This window comes from Aristolochia californica, unplaced genomic scaffold (assembly GCF_029961685.1).
Source record: "Aristolochia californica isolate CCGP_79_NKW_82.1479 unplaced genomic scaffold, dmAriCali1.0.hap1 SCAF_5, whole genome shotgun sequence".
Taxonomy (NCBI): domain Eukaryota; kingdom Viridiplantae; phylum Streptophyta; class Magnoliopsida; order Piperales; family Aristolochiaceae; genus Aristolochia; species Aristolochia californica.
Genome location: NW_027182214.1, coordinates 6,313,302 through 6,339,632, shown reverse-complemented (window position 1 = coordinate 6,339,632; position 26,331 = coordinate 6,313,302). Strand labels below are relative to the sequence as shown.

The following is a 26,331-nucleotide window of genomic DNA, read 5'->3' as shown; positions in this document are numbered from 1 at the left end:
GTTAAAGAAAAAAACTTCAACAAAAAGGAGGCGATTATGCAATATTCATAGTTCCAAACGAATCTAGAAAGTGACCTTTAAAAAAATAGGGGAGACTATAACGGTAGAACTTAATAAACTAGTTTGACCAAGTTGACTCAAAGGAGTTTCTAGAGGGTGACTAAATTTTTTTGAAGTTGATGATGCAAAAGATACACAACCTCGATGCAATCAAACAACCCAAGAGAGAAGACCCAGAGCCAAATTGCCTCATGTGATCTCCCCTCAAAACTAAAAAAATAATTTTATTAAGATTGAACTTACATTACCATCATGGAGAACCGGTGTTGTAATTTATCTGAATTTTATAATATTAACTCGGATTCGAAGGCAAACCCTAAGTCGAATCCAGATTCGAACCTGGACGGATTGGTTCTATGTTGAAGTCCTCGAGCTTGTTGGTTCTTCAAGTCAATCTTTTTTGTTATCAAAGAACTCTATCTCATCAGAAATCTCTTCATCATTTTTAGTGGAATCATCAAGTCCTTTTTGGTATAGGTTTTTGTCATTGAGGACATGGTTGGCAAAATCCACAACAAATGATATGGCAGTTGTGAGGGATATCACGCCTAAATCAAAGGCATAACAGTAGACCCATTGAGGATTCTATGCCTGCATCTCAGGCGAAAGATTATGCCTTAATCTAAGGCACAATTGACAGCTAATTATAGAAAATCATTCTGTAATATTTCCATTGTAATCTATACAAAAATTGTATAAACTAAATACGAATGATCACCATAAATCAATGGTGATTAAGGTTGAATCAATCTTCTAATGGTATCACGAGTCCTCCTGGATTAACATCCCTCACTGATCCCTTCATCTTCCCTTCCAACGGCCGTCGAATCCTTTCCCACTCTTCTCCCCTTTCACACCCTAATCCATATGATTACCATTAAACTCTCCTCCACAACCTATATCCTCTGGAAAAGTCAACTTCTTCTCCTTCTTGAGAGCCAAAATCTCCTTAGCTATGTCGATGGAACTCTTGCGCCACCACTTCAGTTTGCCGCCATTGACTCTCACACACCTATCACCGAATATTTGGCATGGAGAGCGATCAACGCCTCTTCCTTTCCTCCCTCACCAAGGAGGCGATGGTCGAAGCTGTTGGTCTCTCCACTGCCTGCTAGATCTGGCTTGCATTGGAGAGCGATCAACGCCTCTTCAGCCTCCTCCTTTCCTCCCTCACCGAGGAGGCGATGGTCAAAGTTATTGGTCTCTCCACTGCCCACGAGATCTGGCTTGCGTTGGAAAATGCCTTCAACCTCTAGTCAAAGGCTCGAGAAGTCTGTCTCAAGGATGATCTCCAATAGCTGAAGCACGGTACCCAGTCTGTTGCCAGGTACACCTGCGTTTTCAAGGGTTTCTGTGATCAACTTCATGCGATCGACAGACCTATTGATAGCACCGATAAACTCCACTGGTTTCTCCGTGGACTCCGAGCTGATTTCTCCAACTTCTCCACCACATAAATGGCGCTCATGCCTCTTCTCTATTTCTCTGATCTTGTCTCCAAAGCTAAGAGCTTTGAGCTCTTCTAGAAATCTCTCGACACCCCTATTCCTCAAGTTGTCGCTTTCATTGTTGCAATCTGTGGTCCTGACCGGTCGACCCAGCGTAGATCTGGTAGAACCAATGGTTATGGTCATCATTATGCCAACCGAGGCCGAACCCATTCTGATCAAGAGTGCCGCTCTCCTGCTAGATATATCATCTTCACGGTCACTACGCTGATTGTTGCAACTAGCGTTATGCTCATAGTGTCTCTAGTGAATCTCTCGCCTATCTTGTTGAGGCTTTCAATAGATCGTGCTCTCTCAATGGATCTGCACCCTATGATTGATTCTAGGACACTGGGACTTCGGCCCATATTCAAGTCATGAACATAGGTTGTCAAATATGTTAGGTCTTATTCATTGTGACATATGGGGTTCTTCACCCGTCAAACCCAATTTAGGATTTGCCTATTATGTTATCTCCATTGATGATTTTTCACAGTTCACATGGTTATATCCTTTGAAATTCAAATCTGACTTTTATGATGTTTTCAGCCAATTTAAAAATTTATGGAAAATCTTTCAAAGTGATGGCAGGGCCAAATTTACTAGCACTTGCTTCAAAGCTCATCTTCGTACCTCTGATATTCACCATCAACTATCCTGTCCATATACTCCTGTCCAAAATAGTCGGGGTGAACACAAACATCATCATGTGACTAAGACCAGTTTGGCATTTCTTTTTCACTCCCATCCCTCTCCTTGTTTCTAGGTTGACACTTTTAGCATTGCAACTTACATCATCAACCGTTTGCCCACATCACTTCTTGGTGGTAAACCACCGTTTGAACTTTTATATGGTTCATTTTCGAATTATGACAATTTTCATCCATTTGGTTGTCATGTTTATCCTTGCTTACGTGATTATATGTCTAATAAAATTTTGCCTCGCAATATTCCTATCCCTCTTATACAGGTTTTTGTTGCCTGGATCCCATCACTTCTCGGCTTTACATCACCCGCCATCCTCAATTTGATGGAAACAATTTTTCTTTCTTCAAAACCTCTCAACCTCAACCCCTTTCCTCTCTCCATTTTACCAATTTTTTGTAACCTAGTCTTTTCCATACAAACCCCCTCTCTCTTCCTCTACACACCATTCTCCACCCATTACTCAATTCGGATTTAACCCGTGTGCTATTTGTATTGATCCAGTAAATGAGTCCTTGCAAATCACTGATTTTTTTATAGGTCCCTCCTTTGCACCCGACTTCTAGTCCAAAACCTACTGAGACACAAATCACTCCTCCTGCTCTTGCTTATGCATTTCCATTGGATTCTTACCCTATGTTTACACGAGCTAAAGCTGGTATTTTCAAAACTCGCCATCGAACCAATCTTGGTATCGTGGGATCCTCTAGACTTATCTCCGCTCTCCTTGTCTCTATTGTGCCTAAAGGATTCAAATCTGTTGTTAAGAATCCTACTTGGCTTGCCACCATGAATGAAGAAGTTCATACTCTGGAAAATAATCGCACCTGGATTTAGTCGCTCAACCTGCCAACACCAATATTGTGGGCTCCAAATGGGTGTTTCAGAGCAAATATCTACCTAATGGATCCATTGAGCATCTTAAAGTATGCCTTGTTGCCAAAGGCTACACTCAAGTACGTGGTCTTTACTACATTGACACCTTCAGTCCTATTATCAAGGCTACCACTATCCGAGTTGTGATCTCTATTGTTGTGAGCAACAAATGGCCTTTTCAACAACTTAACGGAGAAAATGTGTTTTCAACGATATTCTCTCTTAAAATATTTATACGGAACAACCTCCTAGGTACATTGATCCTCGTTTTCATCATCATGCCTGTCAATTGCAAAATGCTCTCTATGGTCTTAAGCATGCTCCTCATGCCTGGTTCTAGAGCTTTAGCTCCTTTCTCAACGATAAATGTTGGTTCTTCGAGTCAAACTTGGCCTCGCCCTCCATGCCCCCCTCACAACCGTCCTCTCTTCCTCTTAAACCAATCTTCGTCTCAGCCATGTCTCTTGCCCTTCTTCTCTGTTCCCCTCTAATCATCCTCTCACCTCCCCCTCTATCAAAATCGAAGTCTATCATTTAATCCTCTTGCTACCCCCTTGCTCAAAACCGAAGCCTATCATTTCATCCTCTTGGCGCTCCCTCTCTAAATACCCAATCATTTCATTCGTTCGTCGCCCCCTCTCTCAAAACCAAAGTTGTATTGAACTCCTCTCACCCTCCAAACGCGAATTTCAGAAGCCAATTTAGCAAGGTAATTTTTTAGGGTTTCTGTTAATTGAATCTAATTACTGTATGTAATTATTGTATTGACTTTAATTTAGGTATTTAATTACTATATTGACTTGTTGTAGTTTGTATTGATTTTTCGTGGGATTTACTGTTTAATTTCTGAATTTCTGTCAATTATAGATAAATTAAACTGTGATTTAAATTAAAGTTATTACTAAGTTTAATTGAAACTTGATTGAATTGACCCATGCATATATTAACTTTCCATTTTTTATGGATTTCTATGCGATTGAATGTTGTATTTGGTTTCGGTAATTTTAGCAAATTATTCAATAATGATGATTTTGAATGTTGTATTTTATTTTTGTTAATTAAATGATGGTTTTGTTCAAATGGATGATTTATTGAAGTTGATTTATGTTTTTAATAAAAAATTCAATTTTTTTTTTAGGTCCTAAACCTTTTCCAATTTTTTAGGTTTTAGGGTTTAGGGTTAGAAACCCTACACCCTATGTCGTAAACCCTAACCTTAACTCAAACCCTAAACCTAAATCCTAAACCCTCAACCCTATGCCCTAAACCCGAACCCGAACCCTAACCCTAACCCTAACCCAAACCCTAAACCCTCATTAATGGAAGTTGATTTCTGTTTTTTTAATAGAAATTGTAATTGTGTGCATTTAGGGCCTAAAACCTTAGTAATTTTTTAGGATTTAAGGTTTGAAACCATCCTAAACCCTAAACTCTCAAACCCCCACCCCCACCCCCCCCCCCCCATGCCCTATGCCCTCCATCGATTTCGTATATGAAATTGCAGTTTACTCTATTGAGATAAGATTTGCAAGATTTTCAGTTGCTAGTTGTTGTTAAATAATTTTGAAGTGCCATAGAATAATCATGCCATGTGGTGAGGAAATTCGGGTGTTGTAAATATCCACCACATGAGTTTTTTTTTTTTTTTCTGTTTATGTTTTCTTGTGTTTTCCCTAGCTACTAGGATGGGTACCGAGTCTGATTAAGAGTAGGTTGGGTAATAGAGGGTGGGTTGAGTCCAGTTCAAACTAGGTTGAATCACCTGTACAGGTGTCCATTAGCCAACGAAACTCAACCCCCATCACTGACAGGGTATGGTTCGTAGTGATTGCGAAGTCATATAGGGCTCTACCTGGGGTGTTCGGTGAATTTGGACTTAGGTGTGTTTTTGTATTGTTAGGACTAGTCATCTGCTATCGAATTGTTATGATTAATTTTTAATTGTTATAGAATATTGTTGAATAATTTTGAAGTGTTATGGAATGATCTTGTCATATGGTGAGAAGATTCAGGAGTTATAAATATCTACCACATGGTTTTTTTTCTATGTTTTATTGTGTTTGCCCTAGTTACTAGGACAGATAGTGATTCTGATTAAGAGTAGGTTGAGTAATGGAGGGTGGGTTGAGTCCAATTCAAATAAGGACGATTCGCCTACACGGGCGTCCATTAGCCAATGAAACTCGACCCCATAACTGACGAGGAATGGTTTGTAGTGACTGCAAAGTCATATGGGACTCAACCAGCGGTGTTTGGTGAATTTGGACTTAGGTGGGTTTTTGCATTGTTAGGACTAGTCATTAAATTTAGGACTTAGGTAGTTCTTTGCATAAAGTGACTCTTACTAATGTATGTATATTTTGTAGGTCGTTGTTGGGTTCTTCGATCAATACAATGGAAAATTGAAGAAGAAGTCTGGATATTTTGATGGTCATGACGGAGGTCAATCATGAATCAAAAGGATTGCAGTTTCGACTAATTTTAGTAAGTTCTTAGTAATGATGTACGAAGTCAAAGGGTGGGATGGTGATACTCACCCAATGATTATTAAGGCCAAAGTTCCACTTTCTCACTGTGTTTTATTATCTTTAATGTGGAAGATGAACATGATTTGATTGAATTATTTGAGTTTGCTTCAAGTAACCAATCTATGGTTGAGATTTACTTAGAAAATAAGATCTTAGGACAATGAGTCCATGGAAGATAAGGTACGAGGAATCAAGACTTTATTGGTGAAACTTCCTACCCCTAAGAATTACCACATAGATATGATGATACAAAGAAGTAAGTTGGGTCCTCTATTGGTTTTATATAATCATAGGTTAAACTTTATGCAATTTATGTTTTACGTCAATTACTGATTGCCATTGCAAACCTTAAAAAAACTCACTTGAGTGTAGAGTTTGCAAGAATAAAACAGACATTGTACATGTATGAATGATTTATGGATTTTTTTTTTCATTTTATATATTACATGTTCGGGCATGCTCTAATAACCTTTAATGTGATGTTGAGGTTAAGAGTCTTTAGTGTAAGTGAATTCTTAATTTTCTTTTCTACTATTGCTTTGAGAAGTTCCTCTTAGCTTTTGTTTATGATTTTGTAGGTACTTTTGGGAAGTTATGAGGTTTCATGTTGTAGATAGTAGGGAGTTGGAATCTAGAGGTGTGCTTCTGAGGTTCTTCGAAAAAGGATAACAGGAAGAATTTTCATTTATGGTTTGTAAATCTAGTGAAAAAAAATGGGTAGAAATGAGAGAACTAAGTGTATCCTTGGGATAAGGCGCTTTATGTGCACCCTCATTATGTGCTTTGTATTACTAAAAATTGAAAAAACCATGCAAGTATTTGTAATCAAGGTGAAATTTAGAAAATGTCTCACTAAAGCTTATTAATTTTTCAATGTTTTTGATGTGATTCAACATGTTTCACTTTTTTTTTCTTTCACACGATAGGCAATATACGCTTTTGCATACATATGGATTTAAGGAAATGGACGAGATGAGTCTCTTATGATTTCCGGATGTGCGCTTATTATATTCAGTTCTAAAGTTTTAAGTTAAAGAAGATTTTTTTATGGTTGGTTGATTGGAGTAATCAAATTAAATTGATTTTTTACTAATTAATATATAAAATTTATATTTATTACAATAAATAGAAGGTAATAAAATGTGTACCGATAAATAAGATTTTTAAAAAATTAATCAATTTTTTAAAAATTTAAAAGCTTTGAAAATATCTTAAATTGACAATGAAAGGTACTAAAAAGATTAGAATATAATTTCTAATTAGGTAATATATAAATTTATCATTAAATAAAATAAATAGAAGGTAATAAAACATGTATCGACAAATATAATTTTTAAAAATAAAATTTTTTATAATATTTTGAATATATAAAAATATCTTATTTCGATACATAATGATATCATTTTTTATTAGTTAATACATAAAATTTTATTAGTTAATACACAATAAAGGTTAAGGTTATAAAACATGTGCGACAAATAAGATGATTAAAAACTAAAATAACTTTTTTATTTTTTTATTTTTTAAATATCTTAAATCGATAATCATAAGTGTTAATCAGATTTGAAGATTTTTAATAATTAATATTCAAAATTTATATTTTATGTAAATAAATTAAAGGTCAATGAAACATGATCCAACAAATAAGATTTTTTAAAACTTAATAAAAATACTAATTTTTTTAAAATAAAAAATTTCTTAAATCGATAATAAAATGTGTTAGACATTTTAGAAGTAGATTTTTAATGAATTAATATAATTATTTTTTATTTTATTAATTTTAAAATAAGGTAATAAAACATGTACCGATAAATTAGATTTCTGAACTCTAAAATAATTTTTGAAATATTTTTTTGAATAAAAAATATTTTAAATTGATTATAAAAGGTTTTAAATAGGTAAGAATAAGAATTTTTTATTACGTAATATAAAATTTTTATTTTTTATTATAAAAATATGGTATAAAATTTGTACCTACAAATAATAATTTAAAAAATTTATTGTATTAAATTAAATAATATCTTTAAACTATTATTTAAGGTATTAATTACATTAAAATATTTTGAACATAAATAATAATAAAATTTTATGTTTTTTTACTATATTAAAGTGAAGATAAAGAAATGAAATGGGTACTTTTTTTAAAACCAGAAATTAATGTTTTTAAAATATTTTTTAATTATAAGAAAATATAAATCAAAGATAAAAAGAAAAAGGAGAAAAAGGTAAGCTGACGTGGCATTCGATGACATGGTTTGATGATGTGTTATCCTACATGGAGGATAATGTGGCTTTCTGATGACATAGTGGGTGACATGTTAATAGACTCATCAGGTGGAGATGTGGCATGATGATGTGACATTACGTAAGTGGGCCAAGCTTACATGTCACCTTTGACTATACACGTGTGGTTGACCTGTCAAAGTTGAGTATTTGTGATATTAAGTTGAAAAGTTGGTTATTTGTGCTATTATTTAAAAAAAATAGGGTAGTATAGTAAAATTCCCTAGATAAAAAGATAAACTACATCATTTATGTGAATTGATGTTGCATCAATTTACAAAACCTACTCCGTTGTCATGTTGAATTTTTAGAAAAAATATTTCACTGACTTGATTATAACGAGTACAATGAGCTTTAATTTATAATAGAGGAAATAGGTAGAGACGAATTGCAATTAAACTATCCATGTCTCGATTATAGTCAAGTTGAATACTTAAATATTAGTCCTAACACAATTAAACAACTGAATATAAACAAAAAATTAACATAACTAAAACATCTTTTATTTAGACTATTATGTGGGATTTCCTCCTATGAAACTTCTATAAGACTCCACCATATTAATTCTTACTTAACGAGACTTCTTATTGTGAGAGTCATGTTAAACTCTTTTATAAAAGTTCTTCCCAAAAAAAATTATTTATTTATATTCAATCTAAAGTATAGTAAATATAAATATAAGAAATCATATTTTATAATTATAAATGCATACGCTTTTTTTATCGTGTGCTTCAATGAGATCTTTAGTATTTTGTCTTCATTTTTTTTAGTTGTCAAAGTGAGCAATTCAATTAGTTAAATAATAGTAATTATATAATAAATATAAAAATACTTTAGTAATTAAAGCATAACATTTAGGAGTAAAGGATACTATTAAATTAATGTACTAAAATTGGGGGAGGACAAGGTCAAATTTCTCACCCCATTAAAGATTTTGGGGTGATGGATTTTCAATAACCCATCATGAACCCAACTCTATCTTACTTTTAATGATTGAGAGTCTCCCACTTAAAACTTCAATGGAAGAGGGGGCAGAGCCCCACCCTTTCCTTTCTTAGTATCCTTGAGAAAACACTATACACTTTGATATATTAGCCTTCGTGAACAGCTTTGGTTCACACAACATCAGTAACTCTCTTAGTTTGTAATCTTAGCTTATCATAACCAAATAAGAAAACCGAGATAGAAAAAGAAAGAAAAGGAAAAGCTAACTAAACAAATAAATGGCAAAAAAGAAAAGAAAAAAAACAAAGCAAAGAGAAACTGAAGGGAAGGTAAAAGAAAATTATCTGATATGTCGATGGAAAGAGAAACTACAAAAAGGAAACAAAAGTAGAAGACGATTGAAACTAACTTTTTATACAGAAGATAAGATACCTTTAAAAGGCTTAATGATAAGCTGAAGACAGAGCAGCAAGCAATCCTTTAAACTAAGATAGAAAAAATAGAGCAATCCCTTAATTTGCAATTTTGGATTCAATTTCCTAACTCTCATTGTTTTTCGTCGCTGGTGCGATGGGTCATTCTCCTGTAGAAAACAAATATGATGAGAAAACAAAACAAACAACAACCATAACAAGAGAAATAAAAAAAAAATATCTCCCCTCTCAACAAACAAAAAATATATTCGAATCGTAGAACAACTATTATTAAACAACAATCCACATGACAACAACAACAACAAGAAAAAAAGAAAAAAATTAACTATATAACAATAATTTTAGTTGAATTGAAAAAAAGTAAAAGAAATTAAAAAAGGCCAAAGGTAATATTTAGCTAGGAGGAAGAAATTTGAATTATAAAAACTAATAGAGGAAGAACATTTTTTAACTAAAGTCTGCATAAAAATTTTCTCCGTTCTTAAAGAATAACAGACTAAGTAGGAGGTCGGATGGCTAAAGCAAATGATCAATAGTCTAAAGCACAAAAGAAAGAAAGTATTGAAACTTCAAATAGATTACATAATGTAGAATGGAGAATGAAACTTAAAGGAAACTATCATTAAATGGAAATGAAAATGGAAATGATAACCACTATCTCCAAATTTTCTCTGAAAGAGAATTTAGTGGGAGAGAATGACAAAACCTCAGTGAAAGAAATGGAAGTGAGGGATGGGAGATTTCATATGTTATCTCTAGAGAGGTTACTTTGACTGCCATATCAGCTATTCTATACTCCCTCGAACTTCATTTTAATAGAAGATTGAGCAATGAGAAACTACTATTGCGGCTAAACAACAAAAAACTCGTAAACATGTTGTTTTAGTATATATATTGATGAATATTTTATGAAAAAGAATAAAAGAGACAAAAATAGTTATTAGTCTATATTTTTATCTTCATTCTCGTATGGAGTTTGTCTCACTTGATTTGGACGTAATTGTTTGATTGTAGGGTATTAAGTCTTGATAAACTTCTTTAGGGTGGTGTTGGAAGATGGGACCAAGCCCACACAACCAAGAAAGGCTCACACATCAAAGAGAGTTGGAAGATGGGCTCAATCCCATTGACCAAGGAGAAGGCCCATAGGCCCACATAGTAGTGGCATGATAGTAAATTAAGAGTTCTCTCATAAAGATAACATTGATGTAATTTTAATATTGGAATCTTATTCATCTATAAATTGAGGCTCATAGGAAGGGTTAGGATACAAGTCCACAACCTCTTTTTTCCTCTTGTTTTCTCCTTAGTATGTCATCTCTCATTTTCTCCATGAGCTAATCCATGGAGTCCTAAAAATAAACATAGTATCAGAGCATTGATTTTCAGGACTCACATCTGTGGTTTTTCAGGATTGTAAAAACCCATCATTTTTTTCTTTGCTCAAGACCTTAGCTCTAAATTTCAAATTTCTCACTTTGATTTTCTAATCTAATATTAGGAGTGATTTTCTCGAGGTTAAGTTCTTTAAAGCATGTGATAAGTCGAGGATTGTTCTTTCAACTATACATTTTTGGGCTTCTAGTAATTTGTTTTCTTTTTAACGTTTTAGAAGGCTAGAGCAAAAAATGTTGATTTCTTTTCTTGACTCAAGAATGTTTGAAGAATAGACTTCAAGTTTCTGACATTTTGATATGAGTCTTATGTTTTCTTCTCTAAGCTCTTCCGGCTGTGAGGAAAAGTTAGCTTGCAATAAATTAATTTGTTGTTCTAATTTAAAAACCTGCCTCGTTAGCTTCTTGTTTTCTTTTTTTCTTCTTCTAAAGGGAGAATATGGATTAACCAAAATTTCCCATCAATTTTTCCTTGTCCAATTCATCACCACTATCACTCTCTGATGTCTCATCTAAATCTGAGATGGTGTTTCCATATAAACATAAGTGCATAAAACCATTAATTTCTATGTTCACTAGAAGTAGTGCACTGAGAGTGTGCAAAACAACATAATTCTAATTTAAATCCTTGGTTGATTTACAAGATAAGTAAGAGTCAATTGTTTCATCATTTAAGGAACTAAGAATAAGTTCTATAGCCTTAGCACTACCATCTACTCGTGCAATGTCAAGATCATTCCAATCATATATTTGTTTAGGAATGTTCCTTCCTTTAATGATTTGAGATGGAATGAAAGGTCCACTCATGATTACGTCCCATAGTTCAAATCCAATGGATTATAAGAAAATTTTCATTCTCAATCTCCACCATTGGTATTGTTAAGTAATGAGCAAGGGAACCGAAAAGGGATCATAACCCTCTTGGAATGTAATTTCTACTTGAGATGCCATCTTAATCGAATTTCAAAATCAAGTGAATTTTGAATCAAATCAAGTTTTGACCTACTCTGATTCCAATTGTTGGCCTAGGTGGCTTCTCAAGAAGGGCATTGAATTGAGAATTACACGTTCAAAAACTTGAGGTGTGGAAGAACAAAATCAAGTAAACAAGTAAATTAAATATGTAAAAATTCAAACATTACAATGTTAACACCATTTTTTTATACTTGATGCTCCTTTATTGGTATTTATCGCCCAAGAAACCATGCTTGGAATATTCCACTAATGATAGCTCTATTAGTTGAAATTACACAAAAGAGATTTTGACTCTCTTTTAAGCCACGTGTATGCTTAAACACACGATCTATAATATAATTTCCCCAAGAGATTAGCTAGATTTTAACTCTAGCAGTCCCTTTCTATCTAAATTTACCAAGGTTCTAGATGAACCTATTACAAATTGAAAATTATAAAGAAAAGGTAAAACCTTACACACTTGTAATTGGAGAGATACCCTTCTCCTTTGAGAGTTCTAAGCTTCCAGCCTTTGATGCACAATGTTAGAGTATAGGAGCTTGACTAGTATGTATTCAAGGATATGGAATGAAAAATAAGTGCAAGAGTTTTGCTAGGCTAGACTCTCTCTTTCTCAAAAATACACTTTGGAAAGATTTTTGTTGAATTTACGGAAAAGATAAATACTTCATAGACTTATTATAATTAGAGTACATGAACTTCTATTTATAATAGAGGAAGGTAGTAGGGTCCAATTACAATTAAACTATTTTTTTTCTCAATTACACCAAAACTCTAACACTTAAAGATAAGTCTTAGCATAATTAAATAACTCAATATAAATAGAAAACAAATATAACTCAAACTAAGACTCTTCTATGAGGACATGACTATAAGATAAAGATGCCAGTTCGTGGCTATCTTTGTGGGTTTGACTTGATCTTCTAACCAACTCGTGGTTATCTTTGTGAGTCCTTCTTGATCTTCCAAGCAGCTTGTGGTTATCTTTGTGAGTCCTTCTTGACCTTCCAACTTATGTGATAAAGATGTCAGCTCTTGGTAATCATGGTAGGTCCTACTTCTTAAGTGTTTGGGCCCATCTTACAATACTCTTAGACTTGTAGGTTTTCCTTGGTTGTGTGACCCATCTTACAATACTCTTAGAAATGTGAGTCGTCCTTGGTCATGTGGCCCATCTTATAATACTCTTAGATATGTAGATCTTCCTTGGTCGTATGACCTATCTTACAATACTCTTAGATATGTGGGCTCTTCCAACAATTTTCAAACGATTGAGAGTAAATGCAATTAGGTATGCCAATAAAAGCTCATTAACTACTCAATGGGAAGTTTGGTGGGGTATTAATATAAATTTTCCAAGCCAAACTAGCCTGTTTTTTGCATGTTTGCTAAAAGTTGCGTTTACATTGATCAATTAGCGTTAAGTGGTTAATCAATTAATCATGTGTAACAACTATTGTTCTTTCAAAATGTGACTTGTTGATCGATGGTGTGATCGGTCAATATCTTCCTATTAGGTCTGATATGTTAAGTTGATCGATTAATGTACATGGTATTATGATTGATCTGTCAAAATTCCCACTGGCAATGCATAACAAGTATGATCAATCAATGACCTCAATCATTGAGGTTGATCGATCAATCAACATGAAATTGCTTTGCTTGGAAAATATTGATCAATCGGTCCAAATGGGTTGATCGGTCATGCTTTATAGCATAGTTTGGCCATGTTTTGATCAATCAATCAACTTAGGTTGATCAATCATATTTTATATTTTTTGCATGTGCTTATTTGGTTGATTTATCATTGGCTGATGTTGATGATCATTCCAATGTCACTTCACTATATGGATTTTTTAGTATGGGAATTTGTTATCCTAAGTGATTCTAATATGTATAGAATATGTGTATGCATTTTAAAAAACATGTTTGCATGCAAAATATATCCCAAAGCTCCAAATTTGTATTGTACCTCAAGTTTTGGAAGGAATAGACTTTTCTCTTACATAGATTGAGTTTTTGACTCAACTTAATGATTCCTAAACTCTAGTCTTCACTTTTTTCTTATTCTTTCTAGGGTGCTTCTTCAAGAGGTCTTTGACATTCCATGGAGCTTAAGGTCTTTGAGAAGCTTGTGTCAATTCAATGCTTTAGACCTTGAATTTGGTGTCTCTTGAAGAAAATGTATCTGAAATACTAGATTTACAATTGTTGGCTCAATTAAGTTCTTTTATCATCAAAATTAAGAAGGGAGTCAACACTCGATCGACATATTTGTGTTAACAGAATCATAAATAGTATGAAACTTGCTTGTAGATGAGAACTCGAGTTGTGCAACTTCTGTAATTGGAGGTCTCAAGTTTGAGTTTCTTTTAGTTGGGATCTGGGTGTAATCCATTAATGTGACGAATTTAAACAAAAACAATTACCTATAGGCTCTTTCAGTGTGAGCTAGCATTTTTAATTAATTAAAAGTCGAACTTGATGCTTAAGTATGAAATCTTTCTCAATAGTATGAGAGCAACATAGAACTCTTGATGGCGGTCCCAAACTTGTTTAGATGTTTCACTACCATGAAGAAGAAGTACGAAACTCAGGTGGGTTGTCTATCTACCATTGGGATTGGATTTTTTTTTCTTTGCTTCTATGTAATTTTACAACAATCTATATTGCATTTGGCTATTATGCATTAGGCATTCCATGTTTGTACTAATAACATTTGAATTGGATTATCACTTTATTACTTGGCACATATCTTCGTTTAATCATGGACGATATTTTTATTAAGCAACTCTTCTGTGACACATTGTACAAGCTCTAGTCCCAGTTCACTCCAACCTGAAGGATAGTTTTATAAATAAGGAAAAAATATACCCAAGTGTAGAATGTCAAAACAATTAAAACCACCCAATTTGTGGTTGGACTGTAGGACTCTTTAACGAGTCTTCATAGATAGATATATCAACTTACTATAACTTTTGAAATTGTATATAAAAATGTAACGTGCATGTATGAATAAAAACTACAATCCATTATTGTATGTATGGAGAGTCTTCTAGTCACAAGCTACCTTTTATAGATTTCTTCTACTGTTCCTTATCTTTATTTTCTTATTCAATGCCTCAACAAAAGAATAATACATTTTAGACAAGGTACAAAATGAGACCCTCTTAACTGTTTAGTGTTTGAGAACTTCCCAACTTAACAAAGGTGAGATGGTAGGTCATTAGAATTTTCAACTTCTTTGACAAACTAAGCAAATGAAAAAAAATCATTAATAATTGGTGCAAAGTTGACAACTAGCTCTCTACTTTTAATCAAACTCGCTTATATGATATTGTTCAAGAACAACTTGTCCGACTTCATAACCCACAAGTCTCAAGATCGTAACTTGGCTCTGATACCAAATGTTAGACTTCGTACTCATGAACTTCTAAACATAAATAAAATTCATAAAAACGGAAATGGAAACGTACCTCCGGTCATGGCCATCAATTTTTGGCGATCGGAGATGTCTCGTCTATTGTAGAGGTTCGTCGATGGCAATGTCCAAGCATCCCTCTGCTAGACTAGATCCAAACTTAAACTCCTCATTTCTATCAAAAAGAGGATAAGTTGTAACTGCTACCAGTTACAACCAACGACCACCATCCACCCAGGAAACCACCCCGTGAATGGATCAGTTATGAAAACTGACTTACACAGCTAACTCTATTGACATATATATGAAGCTCATGTTATTCGTTACGCGGCAAAGGAATCACTAGAGAAAAGCCACACAAAAAAAAAAAAAAAAAAAAAAACAAGAAAGAAATGTGAAAATTAACGAATAAAACATCTTTCAAAAAGATGATTTTACTTGTCTGTAGGTTAAGGAATTGGAACTACACAAGCAATTTGTCCAAGATGATGGGATGAACCACAATGCCCTTCAAAGCATTGCAAGTGTACCAGTAGTAGTTGATCATGCAAGTCAGGCAATAAGCCTTTCCGGCAATTCCAATTTGCAGTGGAATGCTCAAATTCAAATAACGAAGTTTGATCATGATTCTCTTTGTCCACATTAAATACTCTCTCAACTTCATAGTTCAGACAAGATAATGAAAAATATTGCATGTGGTGCGTCCCATGCTCTTGCCCCCTCTCTCTTTAGTTAATTAAGACGGTTACAGGCCGTAAAATATTCGTTTAAGCCACTGTGATGTTGATGAGTCCATAGATTGTGGTCAATTTCGATCACCTCGAAGAAGAACACTCGAGAAGTCAACGGATCAGAAAATTCTCACCGCCTTACACGGAAATATCCAAATGTGGAATCCTGAGAGATGATGCAATCGCTGCTGTCATCGGCTTTAGCTGTCAAGAGAAGCCAAGACTGCTTCAGAAGACGCAAATTCAAGAATAGAGGTGTCCAGTGTGCTTGTTATTCGTCTATCCTATTCCTGACGGCTGTCGAAGAAGACGACTAAGGCCATTCCCTTGTTTTGAATACTCTGCTAACATGCCTTTGACAGTACAAGATTCCACCTGGAACTCAACGACCGGATCGGACCCTTAGCAACTTAGCTTTTCAGCTCATACCGTCAACTTCTAGGATGATTTATGGGCGATCGTTAAGTTTCTCATGAATTTCAGGCAGAGCTCCATTAAGTCCCCGACAATGACAAATACATCTTATTCATTTACAATGATGAAATCTTAAATTAAGCTCTTGATCTTATCCAGTTCCATCTTTTTATTTCTGTATTCCAGCCGTAAATACTTGGAAACAGTCATAGATGTCATACACGCATAGAGTTGAGATCACTAGGTTCCACTCAGAAAACTGATGTCATACACGCATAGAATTGAGATCACTAGGTTCCACTCAGAAAATTGCTATTAGATACCCTTGGAAGATATTTAAGCAGAACGAGCTATATTCGAGAATCTGCTCTAATGGAGGTTGAGGAAAGATGAAGGAAGTATACGTGGTGACACGGGTAGGCACATTTTTAGGTGAAAGAGGAGAAGGAAGAAGATTATAAGTAGGGGAAAGTTGTTGAAGTTAAGTAAACAAACTCTGGGTTTTTTCCCCTCTCTTGCCGTGGCGTCCATCTCTTCTTTTACTTGGTTCTGAGGCTCACTTCATTGCCCAAAATTGCGGTGGTTGTGAACAGTTTAACTGCCTCATTTCCCACTTCAGAAGTAGGCAACCGGTGATCTTCGTTTCCGTACCTTATATGCCCTCTACGCCTGGTAATTACTGATCCAAACTGGGAGAACGTTAACCCCCTGCATTCCTGATCTGTTTCTTTGATCCCTAGGCAAGCAAAAACAGAAGCCATGGGACGCAGTAACTCCGGTGACCTGCGACCGGAGACCGTCGTATCAGAACTGGAGGGAACCCTCTTAAAGGACCCTAATCCCTTTTCTTACTTCATGCTCGTGGCCTTTGAAACCTGCGGATTTCTTAGATTCGCTCTTCTGTTACTACTATGGCCGATCATCTGTTTGCTGCAAGCTATTGGATACGAGGAAGTAGGGTTGAGGCTGACCATATTCGTGGCCGTGGCCGGCACCAAGATTGCGGAGATAGAATCAGTGGCTCGAGCTGTGCTGCCCAAGTTTTTCATGGACGACGTCGACTTGGAAGCTTGGAGGATATTCAACTCGTACGAGAGGAGGGCGGTGGTGAGTAAATGTCCGCGGGTGATGGTGGAGATGTTTGTGAAGGAGCACTTGAAAGCCGATGTGGTGATCGGAGACGATCTCCACGTTAACCGCTTTGGCTATGCAACTGGGTTCGTTAAGAAAGGGAAGGTTTCGAACTCTGATAGAGTCAGGGACGTGGTAAAGAACGATCAGCCTCATCTGGGCCTCGGCAGGAAGAACAACTCTTCTTCCTCCTGCCTATCTTCTTGCAAGGTATGCGTGCTAATCTTACTTGTGCTTCTAAGAGTGGGTTTCAGTCCTTGTAAACAGATCAGTCCTATCTTCTTGGAAGGTTCTTGCAACTGTCGAGACTGTTATCAGTTTGTTTGATGGGTAAGAAATGGAGTTCACCTCGTCGGGCCAGGTAGATGCGGTGGCATCACTATTACTTGGGAGGCAATTTGGATTTTAAATAGAAGATTAATCTACCTTCTGCTTCTGTTATTTGTAAATAATTTTTTTTTCTATTATTTTCTAATTTAACCTATTTTATTCGTTACGGAGAGCATCCACCGGTTGCAGAGGCTCACAGTTATAAATATGATATCTATCTTCGGTCTCCATTCGTAATTTGCTGAAGAGATTCCATTGGAAAAACCCGTGTCCTCAACGGAAATTCGTATATACAAATCGGCTCTGACATTCCGGCTGTGATGCATGCAGGACGTTCTCCATCCGCCGTTCCTTGCTCAAAAGAACCATGATAGCCACCTTGACCGACTGATTCCGGTCGTCTTCCACGACGGCAGATTAGTTCGCCGGCCGACTCCGTCAACCTCGCTGCTGATACTCTTATGGCTCCCCATCGGCATCCTCGTGGCCGCACTTCGTATTGGTGTAGGCCTGTGTTTCCCCATGTCGTTCGCTCCATACATCGTGGGTCTGTTTGGCGGCGAGGTCATCGTAAAAGGCCGGCCGCCGCCACCTCCTTCGAGTTCACACGGCGGCGTCCTCTTTGTTTGCACCCACAGAACTTTAATGGACCCCGTCGTGCTCGCCGCCGTCCTCGGCCGCAAGGTCCCGGCTGTCACCTATTCCATCTCTAGACTGTCCGAGATCCTATCGCCGATTCCAACGGTCCGACTGACGCGCGATCGAGAAGTGGACGGAGAGCGAATAAAGCAGCACTTAGCCAAAGGTGACCTGGTTTTGTGTCCCGAGGGCACGACATGCCGTGAGCCTTTCTTGCTAAGATTCAGCGCCCTTTTCGCCGAGTTGACGGACCGTATCGTGCCGGTGGCTATGAACTACCGGGTTGGTTTCTTCCACGCGACGACAGCCAGAGGTTGGAAGTCCATGGATCCCATTTTCTTTTTCATGAACCCGAGACCAGTATACGAGATAACGTTTCTGAACCAATTGCCGACGGAGGCAACATGTTCGGCGGGGAAGACCCCATACGATGTCGCAAACTATGTACAGAGGCTACTGGCAGCCACGCTAGGATTCGAGTGTACGAATTTCACGAGGAAGGACAAGTACAGAGTGCTCGCAGGAAATGACGGAACCGTGTCTGCTACTTCATACTTGGCCCATATCGGCAGTTTCGTTGGAGCTTTCATACACTAATGGATCGATCGACGACACCTCGTTCAATAATTTTTTTTGTATTTTGACTAATGGATTAAAATTTGATTTGTTTTGCTTTTCTTTTATGTTATTAGAGTACAAAATTCTTGAGTTTATTAATTAGAAAAGAGACTTATTACGTAGGCCGAAGTTGGAGAACCGGCACAATCAATCCTACATGGGGATTGCTTGTTTGGTTCAAACGGGACCTCGGTGACTATTATCTTATAGTGTCATTGTTTCGTGTTCTCAATTTTTTTTGTGAATATAATAGTAATTGGATTATCTGTCTTCTCAAGGCCATTAATCTTAGATAATTCTACATCCTGTGGATTATGTTTTTAATAGGTTTGTTTAAGATTTTCTCCCTTTTAGAGAAGATACAAAAGGCTCTTATTCTTACAGTACAACAAATATATATAACGAAATTTTGTTTCACACATAATAATTAGTAGACTATTAGGGTATGTTTGGAACCACTAGAAAAGAAAATGATATTTTTTTTTCTAAAAATAATTAATAAAATGAGATAACAATCAAATTTATCTTTTCACTAATTATTTTTTGGAATAATTATGGTTAAATTTTCTTTTTTTTTCTTTTCTATGGGTTCCGAACAAACCCTTAAAGAGATTTGATAATTAGTCATAGCCCATTATATTCACATTACAGTGTTGAAATTTTGACAAGAACAGGAAAATAAGATTGAACAGACGGGCATTACACGCTTCGTGGAGATCTGGCTCAAGTAGTTGAAGATCAAAACATTTTTTTAGAATGAAATTAGGACCGTAGCCATATAAAAGTAGATGCCTTTGGTATCCCATTCCACATGGTCCCCCCTCACCCAAGCAGTTCAGTTGGGGTACATCGATATGTTTGAACGCTCTTACTCTCATTTCGAAATGAAGATTTGAAACATAAACGATATCAAAGAAAAATGTTACCTTTTGGTTTTTGGTTTTTGGAATTTGAGTTATCCGAGTCATCTAGGGTCAGTTTAGAACCCTAGAAAAAAAAAGAAAATAAGAATTCGATCATTATTATTTTAAAAAATAGTTAATAAAAGTAAGAATGATCGGATTCTCATTTTCACTAACTATTTTTGGGATGAATAATAGTTAAATTCTTTTTTTTCTTATTCTTTTTTATAAGGTTCCAAACAGACCCTTAAGGCTCAGTAGGTGTTGAATCGTCTTTTTGGACTCAAAGGGCTATCCAAGAACAAGATCACAGGTGTGGCAATATGCATCATTGTGTGGTGTAGCAGAGGTTGCCAAGACTTCATGAGTATTTTTCAGGATTAGTCAAAAGAAGCATCAAACATGCCTATAATCTGTATTAATCTTTGCTTAGTTAATTGGTTGTATGAGGGATTACTGTTACTCTTTTAGCTGACCGCATTACTTAAACATCCATAATGTGCTTAAAAAAACACTTGATTCCAGTTTTACATGCGCCGTCCTTCACTTTATTCTCTTTCCAAAGCTCTTTTATTCTCCAAAGCCAACTCCACCAGCTCCAACACAAGCTGTCTGCACTATATCTCCATTGCAGTTTACAGCCAGCAGCAAGCGAAAGATCATAAAAGTATGTGCTCGAAATGCCCATTACAAAACTTTCCAGTTTCTCCCCCTCCACATAAAATTCCCTGCAAAAACGAGCTTTGGAGCAGAAAGAAAGGAAAAGAGGAAAAAGAATACAGTGAGAAAGAAGCCAAAGGTCAGCATAAACGGGGAGGAGTTTTCTGAGCAACTTCTTGTGGAGGGGAAGAAAGGCATCACTCCAAACAAGGGAACCAAAGTAGCAAAAGATTAAAAGAAGGGCTCAAAGTTTGAGCTTCTTCATTTACTTTCAGCCCCTCCTCTACAGACGTTTAGGACAAAAGCAAAAAAAGAAAGAGAACGTGTAATCGTTGTCGAGCGTAAAAAGACAAGGGTTTCACTCTCAATTGATGGTCACCCCTCCTTTAATGATACAGCTCGCTCCCATTTCCATGAAAGAGACGCCCAGACGTCGGAAAGCCTTCGATGCCACTCATTAGAGACCACGCACTCTCCTTATACTGTTTCTCAATTGATCGCACACTCATTCCACGAACAGGGAGTGACCATGCCATGCCGATTAGAGCGGAATTTTTAAAATCCTATAAAACTCTTTGAATTTCTATCTTGGGGCTATCTTCATTCTTGATTTCTTTTTGTTAAATTCGTAAGGAATTACGCTCCGGCGGTGGTGCAAACTCTGTTTTGGCCGGTTTTTTCTCCGACTCCGAAGCTCGCTATTGCGAATAAAATAATTCGCGGACAAAGGTTCATGAGAGAAGAAAGTGGCGCTATTTCAGCGCGGGTGACGTGGTCGCCCACGCTGCCTGACCTTTCCCGCGGTGGGTTCCGGCCTCCTCTCCCCTTACAGACTTCACACTACACTAGTATCTTAACAAAAGTTTAATAATTATGTCTTCCTCTCTAAACAATTATTACCAGAGCTCCGCCGGCCCACCACCTTTAGTGGTTTTTCGATTTTTAATCCTTACTCCATACACAGTAGCAGAGCAGCAGAGCAGCAGAACAGCAGAACAGCATTCCTTCTTCTAGCTTTTCTCTTTCTTGTCAAGTAATTACAGTCGCAGATACTGCTTCCGGATTAAGGCCAAATGAAAATCTCGTCGTTGACAATCCGAGTGGATTAGTATAGCGGGCAAGTTCAAAATCGTTTTGAATATCTCTTAAAATCGTATTTAAAAGGTAGGTTCATCTGATCCGTCAACCCGTTTTCTCAGCAGAGGATCGATCGCTCGCTCTTCCCAACCTAAACTGGTAAGGAGTGAGCGCAGTGAAATCGACGAGTAAAGAATCCGATTTTTCGGCCGAAACGCGAACCGCTACCGCGGTATAGAAAGGGCATTGACAGCGATTCCATCACAAGGTCATAGATCGGCTGTTGCAGAGTAAGACGCATCTGGGGCCTACGATATAACGGTCTTTGAACGACCACGTTGTCGACTGAGACGCCGTTTGATTCCCTTGCACGATAGTTAGCTACTGTCTGGAATGCGTTTGGATCAAGGGCATCTTAAAAAACTCGGCTATAAGTCGGTTCAGCAACCGACGCCATCAACGCGGCTAGCCAGCTTCTATCAGCTCGGCGAAGGCTTCAGTTGGACTCGGGGCGTTTTCGGCTTCTCCGTAACTTCTTTTGGCGTAAAACACGACTCGTCCAAGTCTGACCTCCAAGTCTGACCACCAAGTCTGACCGAGACCTAACGTCGTTAACAGGAGCCAATAAAACGTTGACACGTTTCACGTCGTTTGCTTTTTGCTGCCTCTCTTCGCTGAAGTGAAAAATGAAAAAAAAAAAAAAGCGTCGTAAACACGCTACCTTCGAGACGCGGTTCCGCCATCGCAGCGTATCCTGGCGAGCTTAAAACCCCCTCTAGCTTCCTTCTCATTTTCTAAACTTCAAAGACCAGAGTCGCTTTACCGCGCATCTCCGGCGACGTCTATTTCTTACCCCTGACCGACCACTTCATCTGATTTATTTCCTCCCGTTGGTGAGATTGTAGATCCAATTCCGTAGGCGATTCGTGGAGATTCGGCAAAAGATGTTTTTGGATTGTTGAGCCTGCTTTATTTGCAGATCTCGGTAAGCTGTCTGAACGAAGGGAGAGAGGTTCGGTTATTCTTCTTTAATCAATTATCGCCTCCAGAAAAAGAAACTCCCAAATTTGTATAGAAAAGTGAATGTCTAAGCATTTCTCAGATCTTGAGGATTTCTTTTATTTTCTTTTGTTGAAGAAAGGAGGGATTTTAGGGATTTTTTCCAATCAGATCTCATCAGTCTTGGGAGATTTCAAGAATACAGTGGGGCGTTATTGAAGTTCACGGCTTTCGGATTTGTAAAGATCTCCATATTGTCTGAAGGAAGAATCGTTTTTTGAGTTAATTTTTTCTCGAACGCGTACGAGTTTGGGATTTTGATTTTCGTTTTTCCCGGTCGTCTGGATAGATGTCGTCGACCACATCTTCGTACTGGTGTTACCGATGCAGCCGCTTTGTCAGGGTTTGGACCCGGGACTCCATTATCTGCCCCGACTGCGACAGTGGGTTTATTGAAGAGGTTGTAACAACTCCCCGGTCCGCTGCCGGTGACTCCCGCCGCAGGAGATTCCCCGGCGCCGCCATGTACGTTCTCGGAAATCGTACGAACTCCGACCAAACTCCTAACCCGCCCTACCGCCGCAGCCGACGGAACGGTGGTGACCGCTCCCCCTTCAACCCCGTTATCGTTCTCCGTGGGGCCGCCGATGGAGGTGGTGGAACTGAGGCAGCAGGTGAAAGAAATAGCAGCTTTGAGCTTTATTATGATGACGGTGCCGGGTCCGGTCTTCGTCCTCTACCGGCGAGTATGTCTGATTTTCTTATGGGGTCTGGGTTTGATCGCCTACTGGATCAGTTGACGCAGATTGAGATCAACGGCGTGGGACGATGCGAACATCCTCCAGCTTCGAAAGCGGCTGTGGAATCGATGCCCACCATTGAGATAATCGCTAGCCACATAGTTACAGAGTCCCACTGCGCTGTCTGCAAAGACCCTTTTGAGCTGGGTTCGGAGGCGCGAGAGATGCCGTGTAAGCATATTTACCATTCGGAATGTATTCTACCGTGGCTCTCCTTGAGAAATTCCTGCCCGGTTTGCCGTCATGAGTTGCCCACTGATGTGCGTGGCAGGGTTTCGAGAGAACCAGATCACTCGCCCGGCGAGCAGTCCCCTGGTGTGGCTGAAGAAGATACCGTAGGGCTCACCATATGGAGATTGCCAGGTGGAGGTTTTGCTGTTGGACGTTTTTCTGGGGGTAGACGGGCTGGTGAGAGGGAGCTTCCGGTTGTTTATACAGAAATGGATGGGGGTTTTAACACTGGCGGCGCCCCAAGGAGGATCTCATGGACTTCCAGAGGAAGTCGGTCCAGAGAGAGTGGTGGGATTGGCCGGGCATTTAGGAATTTCTTCTCCTTCTTTAGCAGGCTTCGGCCTTCTTCCTCATCGTCTCCTTCAAGTTCAGAAGGGGTAACTCGTAGGACCAGGTCGTCAAGTTCTGTTTTTGGCAGAAGTTCGCGGAGGCGCAGTACATCTTGGGCATTAGAAAACGGTAACGGGATTTCACATTGGTAGCTTGGATAGAAGAGAGGAGAAACATCCCTTTTGTTTTTTATCTGGGTTTTCCAGTGTTAGTTGCTTGTTACTATTTTGTGAAGAAAAGGTTAAAAGAACTGTAAAAGCATGTTGGCTTTTAATGTCCGATGTAAATAGAGAACAAGCTCCAACAAAGAAGACTTCAGAGTTTCCTGATTTTCATTACATCTTTCTGGTATGGAAACGTGCTGGGGCATAAAATAAATGCAGTAAAGAAAAACGTTAATGGGAGATTTGTAGCATATGAAATTCTAAGAGGTACATTCTCTCATGTACTGTAGCCTATGAGCATATTATCTGAATTCTGTATATTCATTAATTTTTTATATCTACTTGTATGAATCTTTCTAACGTTTTTGCTATCCTGCTATTGGGGCAGAGAAAATGTTTGTATTGTGGTCATTGTTCATCTTCATACCGAGTTTTCTGACTGGTTGTCTTATCCATTCATATACCATTTTATGGAAGGTACAAGTGGTTGGTTTGATATCTATCGGGTATTTCTTGGGCAAAAGGCTACATAGATTTGAATGATAGATTGGGAGGAATTCTCTCTGAGCAATAATGCACGGAATGCTGTTGATTGAAAATCTTCTGGGTTTCATCACTGGAGGTGTTACCCCCTGTTGTAATACTCAGTTCACTGCTTACATGCTGTGTATATGTTTTTTCATCACCGAGTTCTCTGCTTGTAATTTGAATACTCTAGCACTGAACCAGACTTCCTGATCTTTTCACATGGACAAAGTTTTTAGATCAATCGTGTATCCTCGTGAGTGGTTATTTCCAGGTCTCTGTTACATTAAAATTCCTTATTCTCGTCTCCTTCATGACGTTGAATGTTTTCCATTTCAGGCTCTGGCCTTTCGTGTCAATAATTTAGCTGATGAGTAGTTGGTGAATCATGTTCTCAGTTCCTTTGGTTGTTGTTGGATTTTTGTTGAGAAGATGAGAATTGCGCATAGCCTCTTTCGCTTTCATGAAATAAAAAGAGTGCCAGGAGGTTTCACCAATTAGAATTTATAACTAGGGCTGTTGTTTACGTATTAGTTACTTGTGCATTGTTTTCAGTTGCTGGGTTTACATATTGTTGTTCTCTTCGATTGTGACCTGATCTAAGATTGGTTTGAAGCATTGGGTGCTCTAGTTTGGTGGGTGATCTACTCAGAGTGCGTCTGATAGCTCTCCCCACTCCCCTGAAGTTGCTCTTTTGATTGATCTCAACCATCCAGAATTCATTACTTTATATTCGTTTATTATAGATCTGTGAACAGTTTGATTGTTGGGCTGGTCTAAAGGATGGAATTAAGGGACTGCAACTGCCGCAGTTAAGGCTGGTTTTAAGTCTCTGGTGGCTGGCCACTCTGTTGTGCGTCCTTGCTGAGGCATGGAGGTGTTGGTGCCCCCTGTGCTCTAAGGTGTACTTGCTTTATTGAGGTGATTTAAAGGGCCCCAGGTTGTGTTGTTGGGTGCCAAGGCATGGGGGACTGTCCTCCTTTCGGGGAGGGTGATCTTGAAATCCAAAGGTGGTTGACACTTTGTAATTGACGTAGCGAACACCCTTTAATTCTCTGTTTCTACTTTCCACACATGGCAATTTGAAATGGCTGTCAATGTGGTCCAAAAGTACAATAGACTGTTGCAGTTACGAAAAACCAAATACGGACGACGGCCCAAGAGAGCTTGATGCAGTTTTACTGTAGAAAAGCAAATGATTAGATCGATAATGAATGGAAAACATGTCGCTGCTAAAATATGTCCAAACGTTGTACCCAACAAGGTAAATGTCAATCAATTGAACCTGTGAAACATAACTTCCAGTCTAAATTATCTTGATTTTTTGTGTTGCAACCTTCTGGCAAACATGAAGTGCACTTGAGAAGGAAGAGGCTTCCTCCCTCTCTTCTTCTCTAGGAACTGCACTGTCATTTAATTGCTTAACTCATGGTATTGACTAACCATATCTATACTACATCAACCATTATGCATATTCTAGACATTAAACTCCTTATAGCCAATAGAGAGGGAATTCTCCCAATTTCTTTCTTTCTCTTTATCTCTATGACTGAGTTTAGCAACATATTTGCTACATACTGCGATTATGGCGAGAGAGAAAAAAAAAACACACTGAACATAAGATTACAAAGATTATAAAAAACACCATAGACATCACAAAAAAAAGTTTTGG

The 26,331-nt window shown here is 37.7% G+C and overlaps 2 protein-coding genes across 2 annotated transcripts; both read left to right on the top strand.

Annotated features, from left to right (window-relative positions):
• The first annotated feature begins 17,012 nt into the window (after positions 1-17,012).
• Positions 17,013-18,950, top strand: LOC137965180 (glycerol-3-phosphate acyltransferase 5-like). The gene is made up of 2 exons (XM_068811555.1): positions 17,013-17,594; positions 18,045-18,950. The coding sequence occupies exons 1-2, from the start codon at positions 17,013-17,015 to the stop codon at positions 18,948-18,950; spliced, it is 1,488 nt and encodes a 495-aa protein (XP_068667656.1).
• Positions 18,951-22,403: 3,453 nt separating this feature from the next.
• On the top strand, positions 22,404-24,536 carry LOC137965799 (probable E3 ubiquitin-protein ligase RHC2A). Its single transcript, XM_068812148.1, has one exon. It carries the CDS (start codon positions 22,959-22,961, stop codon positions 24,120-24,122), a length of 1,164 nt encoding a protein of 387 aa, XP_068668249.1. The 5' UTR covers positions 22,404-22,958; the 3' UTR covers positions 24,123-24,536.
• Positions 24,537-26,331: the final 1,795 nt, after the last annotated feature.

Bases quoted from the DNA above. Each gene is read 5' to 3' on its own strand.
- LOC137965799 (XM_068812148.1), top strand. From the start codon at position 22,959: ATGTCGTCGACCACATCTTCGTACTGGTGTTACCGATGCAGCCGCTTT.
- LOC137965180 (XM_068811555.1), top strand. From the start codon at position 17,013: ATGGGACGCAGTAACTCCGGTGACCTGCGACCGGAGACCGTCGTATCA. The intron at 17,595-18,044 runs GTATGCGTGCTA...TGATGCATGCAG, and splicing joins CCTGCCTATCTTCTTGCAAG to GACGTTCTCCATCCGCCGTT.